Below are 17,558 nucleotides of genomic sequence, written 5' to 3' on the forward strand. Positions count from 1 at the left end.
TCCCATTTCCCCAACCTACCGTAATATTTAATTTGTTTTTTTAATTTTATAAGCAATCTGTAGATGTTTCAACTTCACTCTAAGTTTTGTTTCCACATTAAACAAAACAAATTAGTCATCACCTTATATAATTTAGCACATACAAACATGCTTATACCATCTCGCCAATAAAGTTTACATCACAAAATTTCAAAATAAAACACATGCAAGTTTTATAGGATTACACCGAAATGGAAAGATGATTCTTGGGAATAATACATCGTCTACTTCATCAAGTCTAATCAAGCCTTTAATTCGCGATCTTGCATCGGTGGGAATATTCGCAGAAACCTGAGCGACATGAATAATTCATATTCAGTCTTGTTACGTGCGCTAACACAACTACATTCGTTACATAATTAGATTGTTGACGGTCTTGTAGGCGATACTGTGTTAGAAAAGGTTGTGTTCTGTGGAAATCTGTTACTATTAAAATTGTGCAGAAAACTTTTTGTGCATTGACTGTTTGTTTAGATTCGCATAGGCTATTCCCCTGTGTTTGTCTTTTTCTTCAAGAATGTGAGAGATTGCTTTGAGTAAATAATGTGAGGAACAGCAGACCAGGTGTCACACAACACAGCAAGACGCTTCATTAATTCACGGAAATGTAAAGACAGAATAGCAAATGTTGACAAAAACGAAACACTTATGTCTATTTTTTATGTAGTTCAAAGGGAGGCATGTTTGTGCTCAATTGTAATCGATAATTACACACATGGGGCACTTCGGATGTTCTTAGTTTATCATATAACTAATAATTGCTACCATATAACTTGGTTTCAGACTCTCGTATAGGTAATAAATCAATAGGCAATTGTTTATTCTAAGTTTTGAATGTCCGGATGCAGCTTCCAAAACTGAATATGGACGACGTGTCGTGCGACAAAGAAATGAAGTAAGTTTTAATATCTTTTTATCTTTTTTGATTTTTCAACATGTGTTTTAAAACATGATTTTACAAAACTGTAGTCAAAAATTACCACAAGTTGGGATTTAAATGCTGTTCGTTTGTCAAAACAACAAAATTAATGGCTCAGCTTCATCATAATAAAAATGTTAATCAATCCCGAGCCCTGCATAAGCGTATATCACTGGTAAAATGCGGTTTTTATAATTCCTGGTTTCTCTCTTATCAAATAAAATAATCCCCGCACCGTGAGAAATCAGTTTTGCGTTTTCCACATGGTTAATTCTTTATACCGCAGAACGTTTTCAGCAGAATCAATTCTTTAAATACTTCGGATGGGGTTTAAACAAGAAAGCAAAAATCGTGAACCTGTAAACTGTCGAATGAAACATTGCATTGGCCTAAGTATAAAGAAACTTTTTACCACTGACTGAAACTGAGAGTCTATTGCGGTATAAGTACTATACCATAAAGTTACAAACATCCATTAAAATATTTAGGTTTGGTATATTGTAAACTTTCCTAAAAAACAAAGTCCTCTCATAGAAGTCTTTTGAATTATTGATTCAAATCTGCTCATTCCCAGTAAATTAAACATAGTACTGTACAGTAAGATAGGATATCGTTAGCTCCCTGATTGTGTTTCAACATTTAAGAACGCTCGATTCGTAGGAATATGGTTGTAGAATTCTGTGAACATTCAATGTTTACTATACCAAACGGTACAAGAAAAGAGACTGTCCCGTCTATTACTTCATTGTAGTATATAAATGTTGCTACTGCTACGTCTTCATACTCTCGCTTGTAGTTGCATCAATTTTGCAAAATATATTAAATTAAATGTAACTTACTTTATCCTCGGGTGACCGGAAAACGACAGGCGTTATAACACGGGTGTGCACATACCTCGTGCCAGCTGACGAGTTACCATGTATGTTACTTTGTGGGTGAATATTTTTTGAGGGGATCTTTTCGTTTTTTTTAATATATGGCTGATAATTTGGAGAACCAATTGCCGTAAAGTGTCTTACCTAAGGACACAAACGCCCACAACAGTAGCAGCGACAAGCCTTGAACCAATTAACTATTGCTATTGGTTATAGGCAGGCGCGCTAACCATTATGCGTCGGACTTGGTATTATTCAGATGGTGTTACTTTTACCCGACACTATGTTGCCTATTTGAGGGGTTGCATAGAGTGTAGAATTGGCAGATATACCAGAAACAATAGTGAAACATATATCTTACCTGCTTAATTTTAATAAAACATCCATACATGTCTTTTATTTGCTGTTTGACGTTAAATATTAAAGCGCTATAGAGTTGTAATTTTCATTTTTTGCATAATAGATTAATGTACACACACGGCGGTGACCAATTTAATCAAAACACTTTTTCTTTTTTAGATTTAGTATCTCGTAACAGATTGTTGTAAGATAAAATTAAATATTTAGAACCTGTGTCCTGGATCATTAAGCTTTAAACTAAATATTACGAACCATTCAAGAATATTCAATGTATAGTAGGGTGGGGAAAGATATGTGCCACCTTTTCATTCTATTATCTCGTCTAGTTTAGTAATAAACAGAGAACATAAAAAATTAAAAGTGTATTCTTATGACTCCCCATAGACCGTTGTTAGTTGTTGAAAAAATGATCAGGATATTTTGTCTTCTCCCACCCTACTATACATGGATACGCTAAAAGTTTGTTAAATAAATATGTCACAAAACAATTGTCATTTTTCATAGATTTTCGAGGTCCAATAAACAACTCCACTAAATTGATTTTTTACAAATCAATCGAAAAACTACCTTTAAACTTAAATGATTCAATGTCGAACTTAATTACTAAGTGACCTCGTTCGTTTGGCTTAAATGACCACATTGTTGCGGCGTGAAACATCGACGATTTTAGCAAGACAACGATTGTTTTGCAGATTAGAACATATTGTGGCTGAGTTAACGCCTACACTTTAGGGCCCTAGACTGTCGTGCAAAATGTGGAGTTTGTAAACTTTGGTCTCAAGTACATTAAAATTGATAAACGTTCGTTTCCACTTTCGTTGGTAAAGTATATTACTTAGCTGTAAGTGCAGCAATTACGAGTCGTTTCTCTTATGCATTAATTGTAGATACAGGTACAAAATACTATAACAATTAAACTCTACTTTATATGATATGCTAGGCCTTACGATATACTAAATTACTGTTTGGTTGGATTTTACTAAAAGTTGTTAAAATTTAATAAAAATTTTTTTATATATGTATAACAAAAAATCTGCTGTTACCTTTCCTGCAAAACATATCAAAATATTGGCACATAATAACATACCAGAATTCATGATGAAGGGTTGATTATCTGATAAACTTAGCTGGTTTGGAGAATTTTCTCACTCAGCCTGATTCTAAGAATTCTCGGCCTGTCTGCATTAACGAACGTGCGCGAATGTGAAGTGCTAACTGCCGACACCTTGTGTGTCACAGTTTAGCAATTCGGTTTCTTGTGTTAGTTGTTACATATTTAATATTGTTTCATACCAGATTCAAATGTATTCAAGAGTTCTTGTTTGTAACAGTTAATTTAATATTACGTAACAATTACTTAATTGTTTCGTTTGCCACCACTCATCTGAGTTATATCTGTATTTGTTGTGACATAAACTCGAATTTTGTTTAGGTTTAAATAAAAACAAACAGAACTTACCACTATGGTTATTTATACAGAGAAAATATGCTTATACTTTACACGTTATACGTCACTGAAGCACGGCCTACCAGACAGTGCGCCAAAGCTGTTATAACTTATAAGACGAATTATAAGACGAAGTTTACGCGTAATTTCCCGGATCTGAACTGATTACTAAAATGTGTGCAGCAACAAACTTGTGGTAAATATACTTGTCAAAGCTTGAACCAACACATAACATACTGGTAGTTTGTAGTAGATAATATGAACGTAATAACCGTTTCTTTTGTTTAGTGTGACAGACTGAATTAGTACAATTTCTTAAGAAGTTACCTATGTATTTTATAAAACCAGCCTATAACACACTTACTGAGGAAAGGTCAAGAGAGAATAAGCGTTTTATGCGTGTCAGTCGCGTGCGATAACATCTCGTTCGTCGCACCCACAAGATGAATACAATCAATGGTAAATCAATAAATACCTTTACTCTTCCAACGTATACATAGCCAAATAGAATCGAAGATTAACGATTTCCGTTCTCTCTGGGGATGAAATCATAACTAATTATCCTTGGCGTAGAACTTGAATAAAATACCAAAATCGCCTTCCGTTGGGTAATGAATGTTTGTGTTGTTAAATATCCCTTATAATTATTATCTATTATAGTTCGGCAAATTGGTTACAACATCTGTCGCTAACCCAGGGGTAATGGGTTAAAGGCTCGTTGCTGCTGCCATTATTGTGGGCATGACACCTAACGACATTTGCTCCAACCCAGTGGTCACTATTGGGTTTACAAATTATTAGAAAAATACACACAGATAATAGCCACACTAACTTGTGAACTTGTACGAGGTGTATGAACCCCGTGTTTTAACGATTGTAGTTTTCCGACCAAGCGAGAATAATGCAAGTTACCTTCATTGATTCAATTCAAATGTTGAATATTCCAAAATATGTAAACCTAATATTTTAATATTTACCTGTGCACTTATACGCTCAAACATTAAAGTGAAAATAATTGCGTTTTGTCTTTCCGCCTTTGCAAACTCCCACGACGTTGGTTACCGAGACCGCAGAGACGAAATAAATTCATTTATTCATTCATTCAACCTTAATTATTTTACATTATTGTGTATTTGTTCGATATAAAACATATTCGTATCCACTGTAAACACAATAGGCACCGATTTTTCTTGCTATTAGGGCAGAGCGTCAAAGCAAAGCGATACAAAAGCTCTTCGATCAATATCAGCAAGGAAGAGGAAAGAAACCGACTCTGTCATCAGTTTTATTTCAACGTTCCACTTCCAGAAACAAGTCTCGTCCAAACAGCGGTACAGTCAACATCGGGAAGCAAGCTTCCAAGTTTTACTTTATAACTGGAATCATTCTGATGATGTTGAACCTGCCTCAAGTAAGTTCATTTTTATCATTTTAAGATTACTCGTGTCCACGAAAGGGTCAGCTGTCGTTCTCCACTTGTTTAACTGTAAAATCCGATAATTTATCTGATATGACTTTTTTTCAAATGTATGATCTCTTTTTAAATGATATATAGTAGGGTGGGGGAGATGGGACACATTTCGTTCTATTTTTTCGTCTCGCTTAATAGTAAAAAAAGCAGAACAATGAAATAATTTTTAAACCTTATATCCTCACGACTTTCATAGGCCGTTGTTATTTGTTTAAAACACAATCAGAATATTTCGATATTAAGGGTTAAAGGTATCCCATCTTTCCCCGCAGTACTAAATCTAATTTTAAACTATATATCTTTATTAAATTTTGAAAATATTAAAAAGTAAAAGTGGTTTACTTTTTTGCATTATTCTAGAAGGGAACTAAATGTAAATTCAGAATTAATAAAATTTGCCCAAAATTGGAACGTATCGTGCTCTTGCGCTTTAGATTAGCATAAAAGATATAATCGCAATCTTTAGGCAAAACACAACAGCTTGTTGAACTAAATATTTGTACTTAATGTGCTTTCCGAGAAACGGCAAGCAACGAATTCTTTTCAATGTATTGAATACTCCCTTCGTTTCTAAAAATTAATAATAAACCCCATGTGCCGCCTAAAAAAACCCAAGCGCTGGAATAAAAATTGTTGAACGATGAAGCATGGTTAATAATGTTAAACGATCAACGTCGTCACTGTCTTGTGGTTTCAAAGTATAATAACGAAGTATTTATAATAAAACAAATTCTTTCCGGGCTTTAGTAACTTAATGTTGATATACATGTCGAGTAAATGCTTTTAATGTTTGGTAATTAATAATTATATTATAGTACGGTGGGGAAAGATGGGACACCTTTTGCACAGAATATCTAAACATCGTGGTCGGTTTTAAACAATTAACAATGGAGAGTCGTGTGGATTTGGTTTTATAATTTTCTTAATGTTCCTTGTTTACTTCCAAACGAGACGAGTAAATAGAGTAAAAAGATTTGCCAACCTTCTCCACCCGATATACCATATAATGAATGTAAGGATTTTGCGCTACGAAAGATACAAATTTCAAGCTCAAACGATGGTATAATAAAAAGAGACGTACGTGCTAATCAACTGTGTCATTGGTCGGATAATACTGTTCAAGTTAATGTTATTCATGATGCAGGTTAAGTTTTGTTTCGTGTATTTACGTACGTAATAAACATCATCAAATCAGATTAAAACGAAGAACGCGTCTTATAATCTGCCTTCAGTTTCAATTGAGTAGAAATTGGCAAATTATTGCACGTTTTATGCTCCTTTTCTTTTTTGAAACGATTTTTATTTTATTTTGATGTCAAACTGTTTTAGCAAACCTAAACCTTATTTTTCATTTGTTGCCGTATATATGCGGTTATTTTAGCGTTGTGATAAAAATGGAGACAAAAAGTCTTTGTTGATGGCGCCATATAATCACCTGTTTAATGTTGGGTGGGAAAACCTATCTGCTCAAACGTATGTTGTTTTCTTCGTCTGATATTGTTCCAATTAATGTCTCCACAATGACGTACTTTTTCGTTATCCTAAGGATAATATAGAGATTAAATGCCATATTTATATTTATATTAAACGCAGAGCGACACTACACTTCGGTAATCTCAAATTTAAATGGATTTTATATTTTTTGTTACGTCAGTGTAGTACTTGCTAGTTTTAGAACGCAGGGAAATAGGTTTAAATGTTTTCAGTGTATAATACAAAGATTGCAAGGAGAATGCGCAGCGCTCTAATTCACAATTCACACATATAGTAGGGTCGGGGCAGATGGGGCACCTGTAGCCCATAATATAAAAATATCGTGATCGTGTTTTAAACAATTAACAACGGTCTATGGGAATCGTGGGGATACGGTTTTATATTTTTTGAATATTCTTTGTTTACTACCAAATGGGCCGATCGAATAAAAATGTGTGTCTCATCTTCCCCCATCCTCCTATATCTTACGATCTGTTTAGGTGAAATAAATTAACAATTATATTTTGGCCGAAGAAACACTACACGCGATTGCTCAACCAACTGTTTGTGTCCGAAACAGTGTCCCGTAAATTCTTACCCACTCAGTAGAATAACTGACGACCGAAAGCAAACAACTATGAAGTAAAGTTGCTACAGGAGGCGTACCGACGCAGGTCACATCAGTACATAGAGTTCAACGCGAAAAAGGCGACGCAAAGAAGTTGTGTCGTGCGGGCTTTATCTTTATATTTAGTGGAACGTTGTTCAAATTCGTCATAAACTGAAAAACGTGTCTCTGAATTTAAATGCTCTTTAAAAAGGCTTTGAGTTTTTTCAGAAATTATTATTCAGTTTCATTAGAACTAAAATTAAACAGACAATTTAAAAAAATATTTTCCATTTACAATTTAAGTCAGGGTCTGTTGTATAAGTGCGATGCCAAACGAAAGTGACTATCCTGCTGTATTAGAACAACTAATCGAAGAGTCGTTAGGAGACAGATGTTTCAACTTAACACAAGATTATGTCATAGAAGACGCTGGTAGCGCATATGATAGCGACTACTACAATGACGAATATCTCGATTACAGTGGCAACCAGCAACCACCTGCAGATTGCTTTTTTCTACAGGTTTAAATCTTCGATCGTCTTTTGTTTCTCGATATTTTGTAATTTCTTTAGAACGAAATATTTTGCTTAACGTGGCACCAGGTGCATTATAAATTGTATCTTATAATTAGGGGTCGAAGCTGCATATTGCAAACACAATGATGAACAAATAATGTATACCGTCATATACTACAATAACGTACTTTCTATCCAAAAGCATCATAGGCTTATTACGACTTACATGCTGATGTCTGATGTGATAGCATGTCCGCTGAGTTGTCTGCTATACTTTTGTACGAATAAGGAATAAGACGAATTTGGTCGCATTCGTAGAAACAGTCGTGGCGGCGTATATGTATACACCACAAACATTTGTAGTTAAGCCGCACCACTTGATAGTTTCAATCTTTAAAGCAACCAAGAAATGGCAAACTGCAACACTTTGCGAACACACATATCGGCAACTACGCCAGTTTAATGTGAAATGGCTGGAGTATTACTATACCGTTGTAGTTGTAATGTTTACATCACTGGTCGTTAATCCAGATAATCCTTCAGAGAATTTTGGTGTTGCGTGCCAGAAGCAATTTGAGTCCGAGGATTTTTTAGAAAATAGAAAAATACAAAATTATTTGCTCGTAATCGCGTTTTCCAAGAATCACCCGACTTGACCTTCTATGAATTCAATCAAAAACTAAAATTAGAAACAAATTAAAAACAATGTCTGGGATGTGATGAAATTATGTTTAAAGCCAGTTCCGAAGCGACTTCAATTAATGGGTGTAACTTAGTAATGCTTACGCGGCGGTACAAAGACAGACGTTATAACAGATATCTTCTGTTACATACATCCCGTGTTCGTTAAAAACACCTATGTTGATTTGTGTGATAATTCTTTAGGATTTTTCATGTATGGCTGACATTTTAGACAGCTCAAAGTGAACCATAGAAATAAAATGAAGTGGTTTTTGATGGTGCCATCGTTCTAAGACTGTCTTCAGTTTATTTTTTCGTTATTTTACCTTTAATTACAAAATACTTTTTTTTCAGACAAAACCAGAAGAAGTCCACCAAACAATGTGCAAATACATGAAATACAAGGAACAATGCGAAAAAAGCCTTAACGAAACATTGAAAAACTTTGAAAACCGTAAGCATGTTTAATAATATTACTCAAATATATAAAAATTATAATGTGCAGGGCCAAGGGAACGCAAGATTGTACTAAAGTAGTCTTACAGTAAAATTTAACCAGAATTTTTTCTTTACAGAAACGTTCTGTCCTGGTTTCTTTGATAGACAAATATGTTGGCCTCATACTCCAGCTGGACAGCTATCCACTGAACCTTGTCCTTCCTATATTGAATGGAGAAATGGTAAATATAGATAGACCAGGAATATTTATTGCTTTATATTATCTATTATATCCATGGCTTTGTATGGTACAACTTGTTTTAAATCGTGGATATGTGGTCGTTTGCATTTAAAGTATTAGACCACGTCCACACGTAAGCATCTTCAGTGAGATTCTTGTCGATTAGAACGTGGGAGAAAAAAACCCTCTCTCTTATCTGAACGTTTGCTTCCTGCGGAACATTGTTTACATTAGTGGCGCACACTTGCTTGACAATCTCCTATATCGTAATCTTGCAATCTAAATCTCGTGCTATGCAAAGGTCGTCTTGTGTCGGGTTATTTTCTGGGAATACATTAGCAGGCACAAACGTTATGATTGTTATCATTGTGGTGCAAATGAAGGCTTGCCAAGTTAAACTAAGGGCACGGAAGGTTAAGCGGGAATCACCTTATAATATGACTTGCATTGCTTTTGTTGGTTCCGCCAGACAAAGATTATTTAAACCTAAGATACAAGAAAGGCCCACAAAATATTTTTAAGGTTTTGTTACGACGTATCTTTTAACGAAGTAATTCATTTACAAGAATCGCTTGTTGCGTATCGATTTTGTGAATTCGATGGTTCTTGGATGGTTCGAAATGACACAGGACAAAGTGTTCAGTGGGTGAACAGAATACAATGTGATGTGGCAACAAATGGACTTCAATACGAGCTTGGACCACTTGAGGGGGGACCAAAACACAACGATGTACGTAGAAAACTATCTTCTTTATCTGTATAGCCACACTAAAAATAATAATTGGTGCTTTTTTATCCGCAGATTTTTGACGTAGTAATAAAGATATACACGGCGGGCTACATCTTTTCCCTTGTGTGCATGGTCATTGCATTATTCATTCTAATGTTTTTCAAGTGAGTGTCTGCTATTTTCCCGCAAGAAGATTTTTATTTACCATTTGATTTATTTGAATTTATTACAGAAAGCTTCATTGCACCAGAAACTATATCCACATGAACCTAATGTTATCATTCATCGTTCGCTACGTGGCAGTCATGGTTAAAGACAAAGTACTAGAAGATCATTACGCCGTTGGTCAAACCAACCTTACCCAAATGGAAATGTCGCAATATTGTGACGATGTGGCTGGAACTGATGGACTAATGGTTAGTATAATGCGTAAATGTATCCATAAAAATATTTTCTTTACCACGACACATTTGAAACAGTCACTGTTTCTTAAATAAACTATAGGACATACCTACCTACAAATACACCCATGGTTTTATAGGCGAAATTTATCACAATTGTTTGTTTATAAAACATGTGATTTGTTTTTTGAATAACTCCTTTGAGACAGGTAGTACAGGCTTGCGCGCATTCTTCGCTGTGGTCTGTATATGGTAAGGCGCTTACAAGCAGTGAAATCTGTCGAATATAGTATATTTTCACGATATAGAAGTTAAAGTAGTTCATCAAAGCAGAGAGGTTTGTGGCACCAAATACCACTTCAGTATCTCGAGCTGAGTGAAGTACCGACTTGACGTCACCTTATATTACTAAGTTATGTAAAACACTACTTAACAACCTTGGCATATCAACAAGACCAAGACTATCCGATTTTGCCAACGCCAATCAGTATTTAGGTATGCCGGTTACCTCACATGCAATATCGATAAAGTGATAGTGCAAAACAAATCCGCCCATTCTAGGAATTGTTGATCGAAACCATATACGCGATCATAATCAATTAACCCTAAAACGCCCAGCACATTCAATATTGTTACATTATCAGACATGCTGCTGCTTGAACTTTGTGTAAAACATTATTTTTTTTATTGAGCACGTAAGTGTTTCAATAATCATATCATACATAAACCTTTTTAGTTTTATTTGACGTGTAACTTAACATACTGCAGATTTCGAGTAATTAAAGTTGATCTAAATGATCAAAATGAAGATATTTCCGTGTGCTCGTTTTTATTTGGTATGCCTCTTTAAATGAATTAAAAATTGAAATGAAAAAAATCTTTCAAATAATAAGAACAATTGCTTATTCTACAAGATCATTTACTTGTTCAATAATGTGCTCAATAAAGTATATTGAGCATTAACTTGCGACCATTTCTCTGAAATGCCTAGATGGAATATAATAATCTTAATCTTACTAAAACTTTGACCCGTGCCATAATATACGAACTAACTTTGCGTTACACTTCATATTTCTGCAGGTCAGCTGTCGACTAGTAATAACTTTAATGCATTATGCCATAATTGCCAATTACTTCTGGTTGTTGGTTGAAGGCGTATATCTTCAGTTACTACTAGTGTTTGTGATGACGGAATACAAATACTTTCCAATATTTATGGCATTCGGATGGGGTAAGTTGAATAACCAAATATTCCTTTGTAGTACAATGACACCTGCTAGTCTTGTTTAAAACATGGAGTCCACCTTGTTAATGCAACACAAGAGTTAATTACAAATTGAGTTTAAATGCAGGCGCTCCTTGGATACCGATTGGCATATGGGTCGCTTTTCGGATAACGTTTGAAAATGTTGGGTGCTGGGAAATCTACAACGCTTTACGAACTTGGTGGATACTGAGTGCCCCAATTCTCATATCAATTGCTGTAAGTATATACAGCAATTAATCCTTTAGTAGCTGAAAATACATTTAGAAGCTAAAAACATGAATGAACTTAACTTACTTTATCCTTATGCGTGGTCGGAAAACGACAATCGTTAAAACAGTTCGTTAATACACTTTCACAAGCTTTCAAGTATGTTACTTTGCGCCGTTTGCGGTTGGTTATTTCTTTGTTATTTTTTATGTGTGGCTCATAATTTCGACAATCAAGCGCATTCCCCAGTCTTTATTTAGAATACTTACATTTTTAGATCAATTTTATAATTTTCATCAACATTATACGAATGATCGTATCCAAGCTGAGGGCAAACAACATGACGAGATCGGATTACAAATATCGGCTTGCTCGTTCCACACTTGCCCTTATTCCTTTACTTGGCATTCATTACATTATATTTATGGGCGTCAGTGACTCGGTAACAAACAGTACTATCACAAAAACAAAGTTTGCATTTGAACTCATACTAACGTCGTTGCAGGTAAGATTGAAACATTTAATAATTATTGAATTGATAGTTTGCTTAACCATGCATCATTTCAAATAAAAATGACAGCAGAGAATAAATGAATAGGCAGGTAGAGTATACCGTAAAATAACGAGTACTATAGTACGAAAAAAGAGCAGATGTTTGATGAAAAAGTGAATTGATAAACGGGCATATATGCGAACAAGGTCAACATGAACTTTCACTTTGTTTCTTGGTTACAGGTGAACTTGCATAACGATCGTTATCCGCGTATCTCTAAATGCCTTGTAAATAACTGTAGGCTATCACCTCATACCCAGCATACAAACAACAAACATTTGATTCTCCTTTTTTAGCGAGTTACATAACTTTAAGTGAATTTCTTTCCTATGACTAACAAACTTCATTTTTTCCCCCATGACTAATATACATTCATTATTACAGGGGAGTATTATCGCCATCCTATATTGTTTTCTTAACGGAGAAGTTCAAACCGAGATTCGAAAATGTTGGCGAAACTGGCGTTGGAGTCACAGATTACCAGCAGCGTCGGGAAAGTTCTCTACATATCGTAGCGACGTCCAGATGACGTCAATTACTTACGCACATTCCATTGACAAAGGTGACGCACATGAAACGTCACTGTTATCACCCAACAATAAACATGACCATGTTGATAATAAACGCAGCTCTACCGCTAGCTGTGTCAGTGATCAGCAAACGAAGATAGGCGATTCTTCACGGTTGATGTGTAACGGGAACGGTTCACCGAGTAAACAACTAGTTGTGTAAAGTGTATCTTTATTCACCTTTATATTCAAGTTTTCAGTTGATAAAAATATCAACTTATGTTCTGTTTCACAACAAAGTTGTTAATTGTTGCAATTAACAAATACCCGACGGGAATGTTCCGAGAGTTTCAATAGTTCCAGCAACTTGAATTCACTTGTAGTAGGGTGGGATAAACTAGTACTTTTGAGTTTTTAAAAACCATTTTCTTTTTCTACACTTAAAACCTGTCATATATTTTAAATATTTAAGTGTTGGGCAATATTAGATTAAGCCTTAAGGCTTCCAGCTCGTACCCCATCCTACTATGTTATTTTTATTTATTTTTACAATGCACACCAGCCATGTATACGTTTCTTCTAACTTATAAAACAAAATTTAAAGTTTAGTTCCTATTTTTAATATCAGTGATAACATCTAAGACTTGAAATAATAACAACATCGCCAATACGTTTACATTTTGGGAATATCACAAGCTACCTCATGGAATAAAACGCCAACCGAACCCTTTTTTCAAATGAAATGAATTTGGCGCTTAAATAGATGATAAGCTCTCTACATATTAATTTGTACATAGGAACGTTTTGGTGTGGTAATTTAAACTGTAGTAAATTATTGTATTACATTGGTTTGTTTTGTGTTGGTTTGGTGAAACAGACATAGGAGAAAACGATTCTTTATAAAAACTTACTTTCGTGGCTCGAATGGAGAGGAAAGAATGAGGTGAATATGAAAAAGTTATTTGTTAAACTAGTTGTTTGAACCACTTTATGTACATCAGCATCAACGAGGACGTTTCGTAAATTGCCTAGCACACAATCTCTCACGAAAGTTGATTAATTATTTTTGAAGGCTTTTTAACTCCTTCAAAAAGATAATAGAAAGAACAACACAGGGAAAATTCAAATTTTGTAATTGGTGCCCAAATAGTTCTTTTTGAGCTCAAGGTACAATCTCATTTTTCGAGCTATCGTCATTTCAATTTGTACTGGTGACGTCACACTGCTCACGTGAACGCGGTATCTTTACTCTCAGCCAATACAACAACTAATTCGTGGTCAGCTTATCAGTAGGCCTACTAGGTTACGCTATAATGTCAAGCATCTCTATAGTTTAGAATATACGTCTATACGGGAATACGCTGGGCTTTTTTATGCTTTACTTATTAGAATTTTATGCTTTACTGCTTAGATCACATTTTGGCTTATATAAATAAACAAATTTGAGTTTGAAGTTCATTGTAACAGCAACAAAACTGTGTAAGTATTTAAAATTAAGTTTTACAGGCAATACTTATCACAGGCAATGTTAAAAATTTAATAATTGTCCAACTTAACTTTGAAGTTATATTTTCAATATCAGACACTAGGTGAAATGATCAAATCTGAAATGCATCATCTATGCATTGTTGAGGGTGCAGAGATAAATATAATACGTGTACAGATACGGGGCGGACTGTATAAGCGGTTTTCGATAACGAACTCTGCTCAACATGCAAGCGCATGTAAGTCCAATGAACACAACAACAAAAATAATTTGTCATATCTTAAATTAACAACATGCAAAACGGCAAAACAGTATTATATACAATGTACAAAGAGCTCATGGTTATTTAAATATCCCGTGTATTTGGGCAAGAATGTTTTTACAACGATGTCAAAATGTCTATGAGTTGTTATATAGTAGGGTGAGGTAATATGGGACACCTTTAGCAAATAATGTCCAAATATATTGATCGTGTTTAAAACAATTAACAACGGTCTATTGGAGTCGTAAAGAATACGGTTTTATATTTCTTTGAATTCATTTTGTTTACTATACCAAATGGGACAAGAAAATTAATGAAAAGATGTATCATCTTCCTCCACCCTACTATACAATATAGGGTGAGGCAAGATAGAATATTTTTGTTCCGTTCGGTAGCAAACAAAGAACCTTCAAAGAATAATAATAAAACCGTATTCTCACGTCTTTCATAGACCGTTGTTGATTGTTTAAAACACGATCAGGATGTTTGAATGTTATGTGCTAAAGGTGTCACGCTTTCACCCACCCTCTTGTATCTTAAATTTCAACTTAACACTTTTAATAATAAAATATCTTAAAGTGGCATGTACAATTCGACATTATTTTATATACTAGTAAAAACGTACGCATGGCTGGTGTGAATTCGTAAACAAAAAAAGTAATAAAAAGAGAATGTAAGTTGTTGGAACTTGTGGGATATAGTCCCGTTCGTTATTCGGGAATTGCAACAATTAACAACTTTGTTGTGAAACAGAACATAAGTTGATATTTTTATCAACTGAAAACTTGAATATAAAGGTGAATAAAGATACACTTTACACAACTAGTTGTTTACTCGGTGAACCGTTCCCGTTACACATCAACCTTGAAGAATCGCCTATCTTCGTTTGCTGATCACTGACACAGCTAGCGGTAGAGCTGCGCTTATTATCAACATGGTCATGTTTATTGTTGGGCGATAACAGTGACGTTTCATGTGCGTCACCTTTGTCCATGGAATGTGCGTAAGTAATTGACGTCATCTGGACGTCGCTACGATATGTAGAGAACTTTCCCGACGCTGCTGGTAATCTGTGACTCCAACGCCAGTTTCGCCAACATTTTCGAATCTCGGTTTGAACTTCTCCGTTAAGAAAACAATATAAGATGGCGATAATACTCCCCTGTAATAATTAATGTATATTAGTCATGGGAAAAGTTAAAGTTATAACCCGCAAGAAAAATGAGAACCAAATGTTTGTTGCGCGTATGCTGGGTATGAGGTGATAGCCTACAGATATTTACAAGGCATTTAACGATACGCGGATAACGTCGTGTGTAAGTTTACGTATAACCTAGAAACGCAAGTGTAAGTTCACGTCTGAAATGTCGTTTCGCTTGCTTTAGAGAACGACACTTATTTTTTTATTCAATTCATTCATTCTTTAGTTTTAAAAACCTACCTGCAACGACGTCAGTATGATCTCGAATGCGAACTTTGTATTAATGAAGGCACTGTTATCTGTTACCGAGTCACTGACGCCCATAAATACAATGTAATGAATGCCAAGTAAAGGAATAAGGGCAAGTGTGGAACGAGCAAGCCGATATTTGTAATCCGATCTCGTCATGTTGTTTGCGCTCAGCTTGGATACGATCATTCGTATAATGTTGATGAAAATTATAAAATTGATCTGAAATGTAAGTAAGGGGGTAAGATCGAATATATTAAAACACTTTGCAAATATGTTGAAATATTAAAATGTATGGCTTTGGGGTGATAACATGACGTTCTACTTTAGCAATTCGCACACTAGGTGTACTTTCGCAACCAGTGGCGGTAAAGTAGAACAGGCCCTTTATTAATTTTAAACATGTTAAATACAATGTTTTAATATGAAGAATTGCTAGTGTACGAACATAAATTTATAAATATTGTATTCTAAAAGTACATAAAAACTTCTAAAAACAGAAAATGTGTTATAAATTATAATATTTTTTTATTTTGGTCACATATTCGGTATTAGTGCACTAAACTTTACAACAGCCACTTTTCTTAACTTATCTTCTAGTTCAAGTGTCTGTGACCGAACTTCGAATACATTTTCCGTACATTATTTTATATAGGTATATTATATTTGATACCCATGAGGAGTAGGATGGGGGAAAATGGGACACCTTGAACACATATTATCCAAATAGCCTGATCATGTTTTAAAGAATTAACAACGGTCTGTGGAAGTCGTGAGGATACGGTTTTATATATTTTTGAATGTTCTTTGTTTACTACCAGATGGAAAGAGAAATCTAAACGAAAATGTGATCCATCTTCCCCCACCCTACTATAATTTAAAAGCTAGCACTAAACATTTAAAATTTTAAAGTTTTATAGTAAATACCTGTTTAAAAACTGTTCATTGGAAGGGTACACGTAAATATTTACTACTGCTTTTCAATTATATATAAATTAAGTATATTCAATTATAAATTAAGTATATAATATACTTACAGCAATTGATATGAGAATTGGGGCTCGTAGTATCCACCAAATAGGTATCATATTGTTTACTTCCCAGCAACCAACATTTTCAAACGTTATCCGAAAAGCAATCCATATACCAATCGGTATCCATGTAGCTCCTACATATAAACCAAATTTATAATGAACTCTTCTATTACATTTTAAAGCATGGATCCCATGATGTTTCACCGAATAAACATGAAGACGTAATGGATTGTCATTGCACCACAAGAATATTTGGTTATTCAACTTACCCCATCCAAATGCCATAAATATTGGAAAGTATTTGTACTCCGTCATCACAAACACTAGCAGTAACTGAAGATATACACCTTCGGCCAGCAACCAAAAGTAATTGGCAATGGTGGCATAATGCATTAAAGTTATTACTAGTCGACAGCTGACCTGCAGAAAATACAAAAGCCATGCATTAATTTGCGCAAATTGATGATTATGTAACAAAACGTTTAGGTCGAAGCTTTTCCAGGTGGATAAGATACAGTATAACATAATGAATGAGCGTTTAAGGGTTGTTGAGCGTCTTGGGGTTGATCATGATCGCGTATATGGTTTCG

General features: G+C 34.7%; 2 protein-coding genes and 1 long non-coding RNA gene across 7 annotated transcripts in view; 1 reads left to right on the forward strand and 2 right to left on the reverse strand.

Moving 5' to 3' along the window:
• The first annotated feature begins 794 nt into the window (after positions 1–794).
• Positions 795–13,585, forward strand: LOC100187531 (glucagon-like peptide 1 receptor). 4 transcript variants are annotated; one of them, XM_026840817.1, is made up of 12 exons: positions 795–934; positions 1,245–1,351; positions 4,841–5,051; positions 8,745–8,844; positions 8,966–9,070; positions 9,636–9,799; positions 9,872–9,963; positions 10,032–10,215; positions 11,281–11,431; positions 11,553–11,683; positions 11,952–12,179; positions 12,612–13,585. In XM_026840817.1, exons 3-12 carry the CDS (start codon positions 5,031–5,033, stop codon positions 12,957–12,959), a joined length of 1,524 nt encoding a protein of 507 aa, XP_026696618.1. In that variant the 5' UTR covers positions 795–934; positions 1,245–1,351; positions 4,841–5,030; the 3' UTR covers positions 12,960–13,585. The 4 variants fall into 4 exon arrangements, with proteins under 4 accessions (XP_026696618.1, XP_002123620.1, XP_026696619.1 ...); XM_002123584.4 differs by lacking the exon at positions 1,245–1,351; XM_026840818.1 differs by lacking the exons at positions 795–934; positions 1,245–1,351 and adding an exon at positions 3,857–4,099.
• On the reverse strand, positions 5,043–8,029 carry LOC113475822. The gene is made up of 3 exons (XR_003397608.1): positions 7,936–8,029; positions 6,547–6,652; positions 5,043–5,124 (listed from the first exon to the last, which is right to left on the reverse strand). It is a non-coding gene; the product is annotated as an uncharacterized LOC113475822 (long non-coding RNA).
• A 703-nt stretch (positions 13,586–14,288) lies between the features above and the next one.
• The window catches only part of LOC100177309 (glucagon-like peptide 1 receptor), a 29,259-nt gene continuing 25,989 nt past the window's right edge, over positions 14,289–17,558 (reverse strand). For both annotated transcript variants that reach the window (XM_026840815.1, XM_009859467.3), the window contains exons 8-11: positions 17,238–17,388; positions 16,972–17,102; positions 15,926–16,156; positions 14,289–15,646 (exon numbers count right to left, since the gene is read on the reverse strand). In XM_026840815.1, the coding sequence (XP_026696616.1) occupies positions 15,299–15,646; positions 15,926–16,156; positions 16,972–17,102; positions 17,238–17,388 (861 nt within the window). In that variant the 3' untranslated portion in view covers positions 14,289–15,298. The remainder of the gene's footprint in view (positions 15,647–15,925; positions 16,157–16,971; positions 17,103–17,237; positions 17,389–17,558) is intronic.

This window comes from Ciona intestinalis, chromosome 2 (assembly GCF_000224145.3).
Source record: "Ciona intestinalis chromosome 2, KH, whole genome shotgun sequence".
In the NCBI taxonomy this organism is placed as follows: domain Eukaryota; kingdom Metazoa; phylum Chordata; class Ascidiacea; order Phlebobranchia; family Cionidae; genus Ciona; species Ciona intestinalis.

Bases quoted from the DNA above. Each gene is read 5' to 3' on its own strand.
- LOC100187531 (XM_002123584.4), top strand. From the start codon at position 882: ATGCAGCTTCCAAAACTGAATATGGACGACGTGTCGTGCGACAAAGAA. The intron at 9,964-10,031 runs GTGAGTGTCTGC...AATTTATTACAG, and splicing joins TTCATTCTAATGTTTTTCAA to AAAGCTTCATTGCACCAGAA. The intron at 11,432-11,552 runs GTAAGTTGAATA...GTTTAAATGCAG, and splicing joins ATTTATGGCATTCGGATGGG to GCGCTCCTTGGATACCGATT.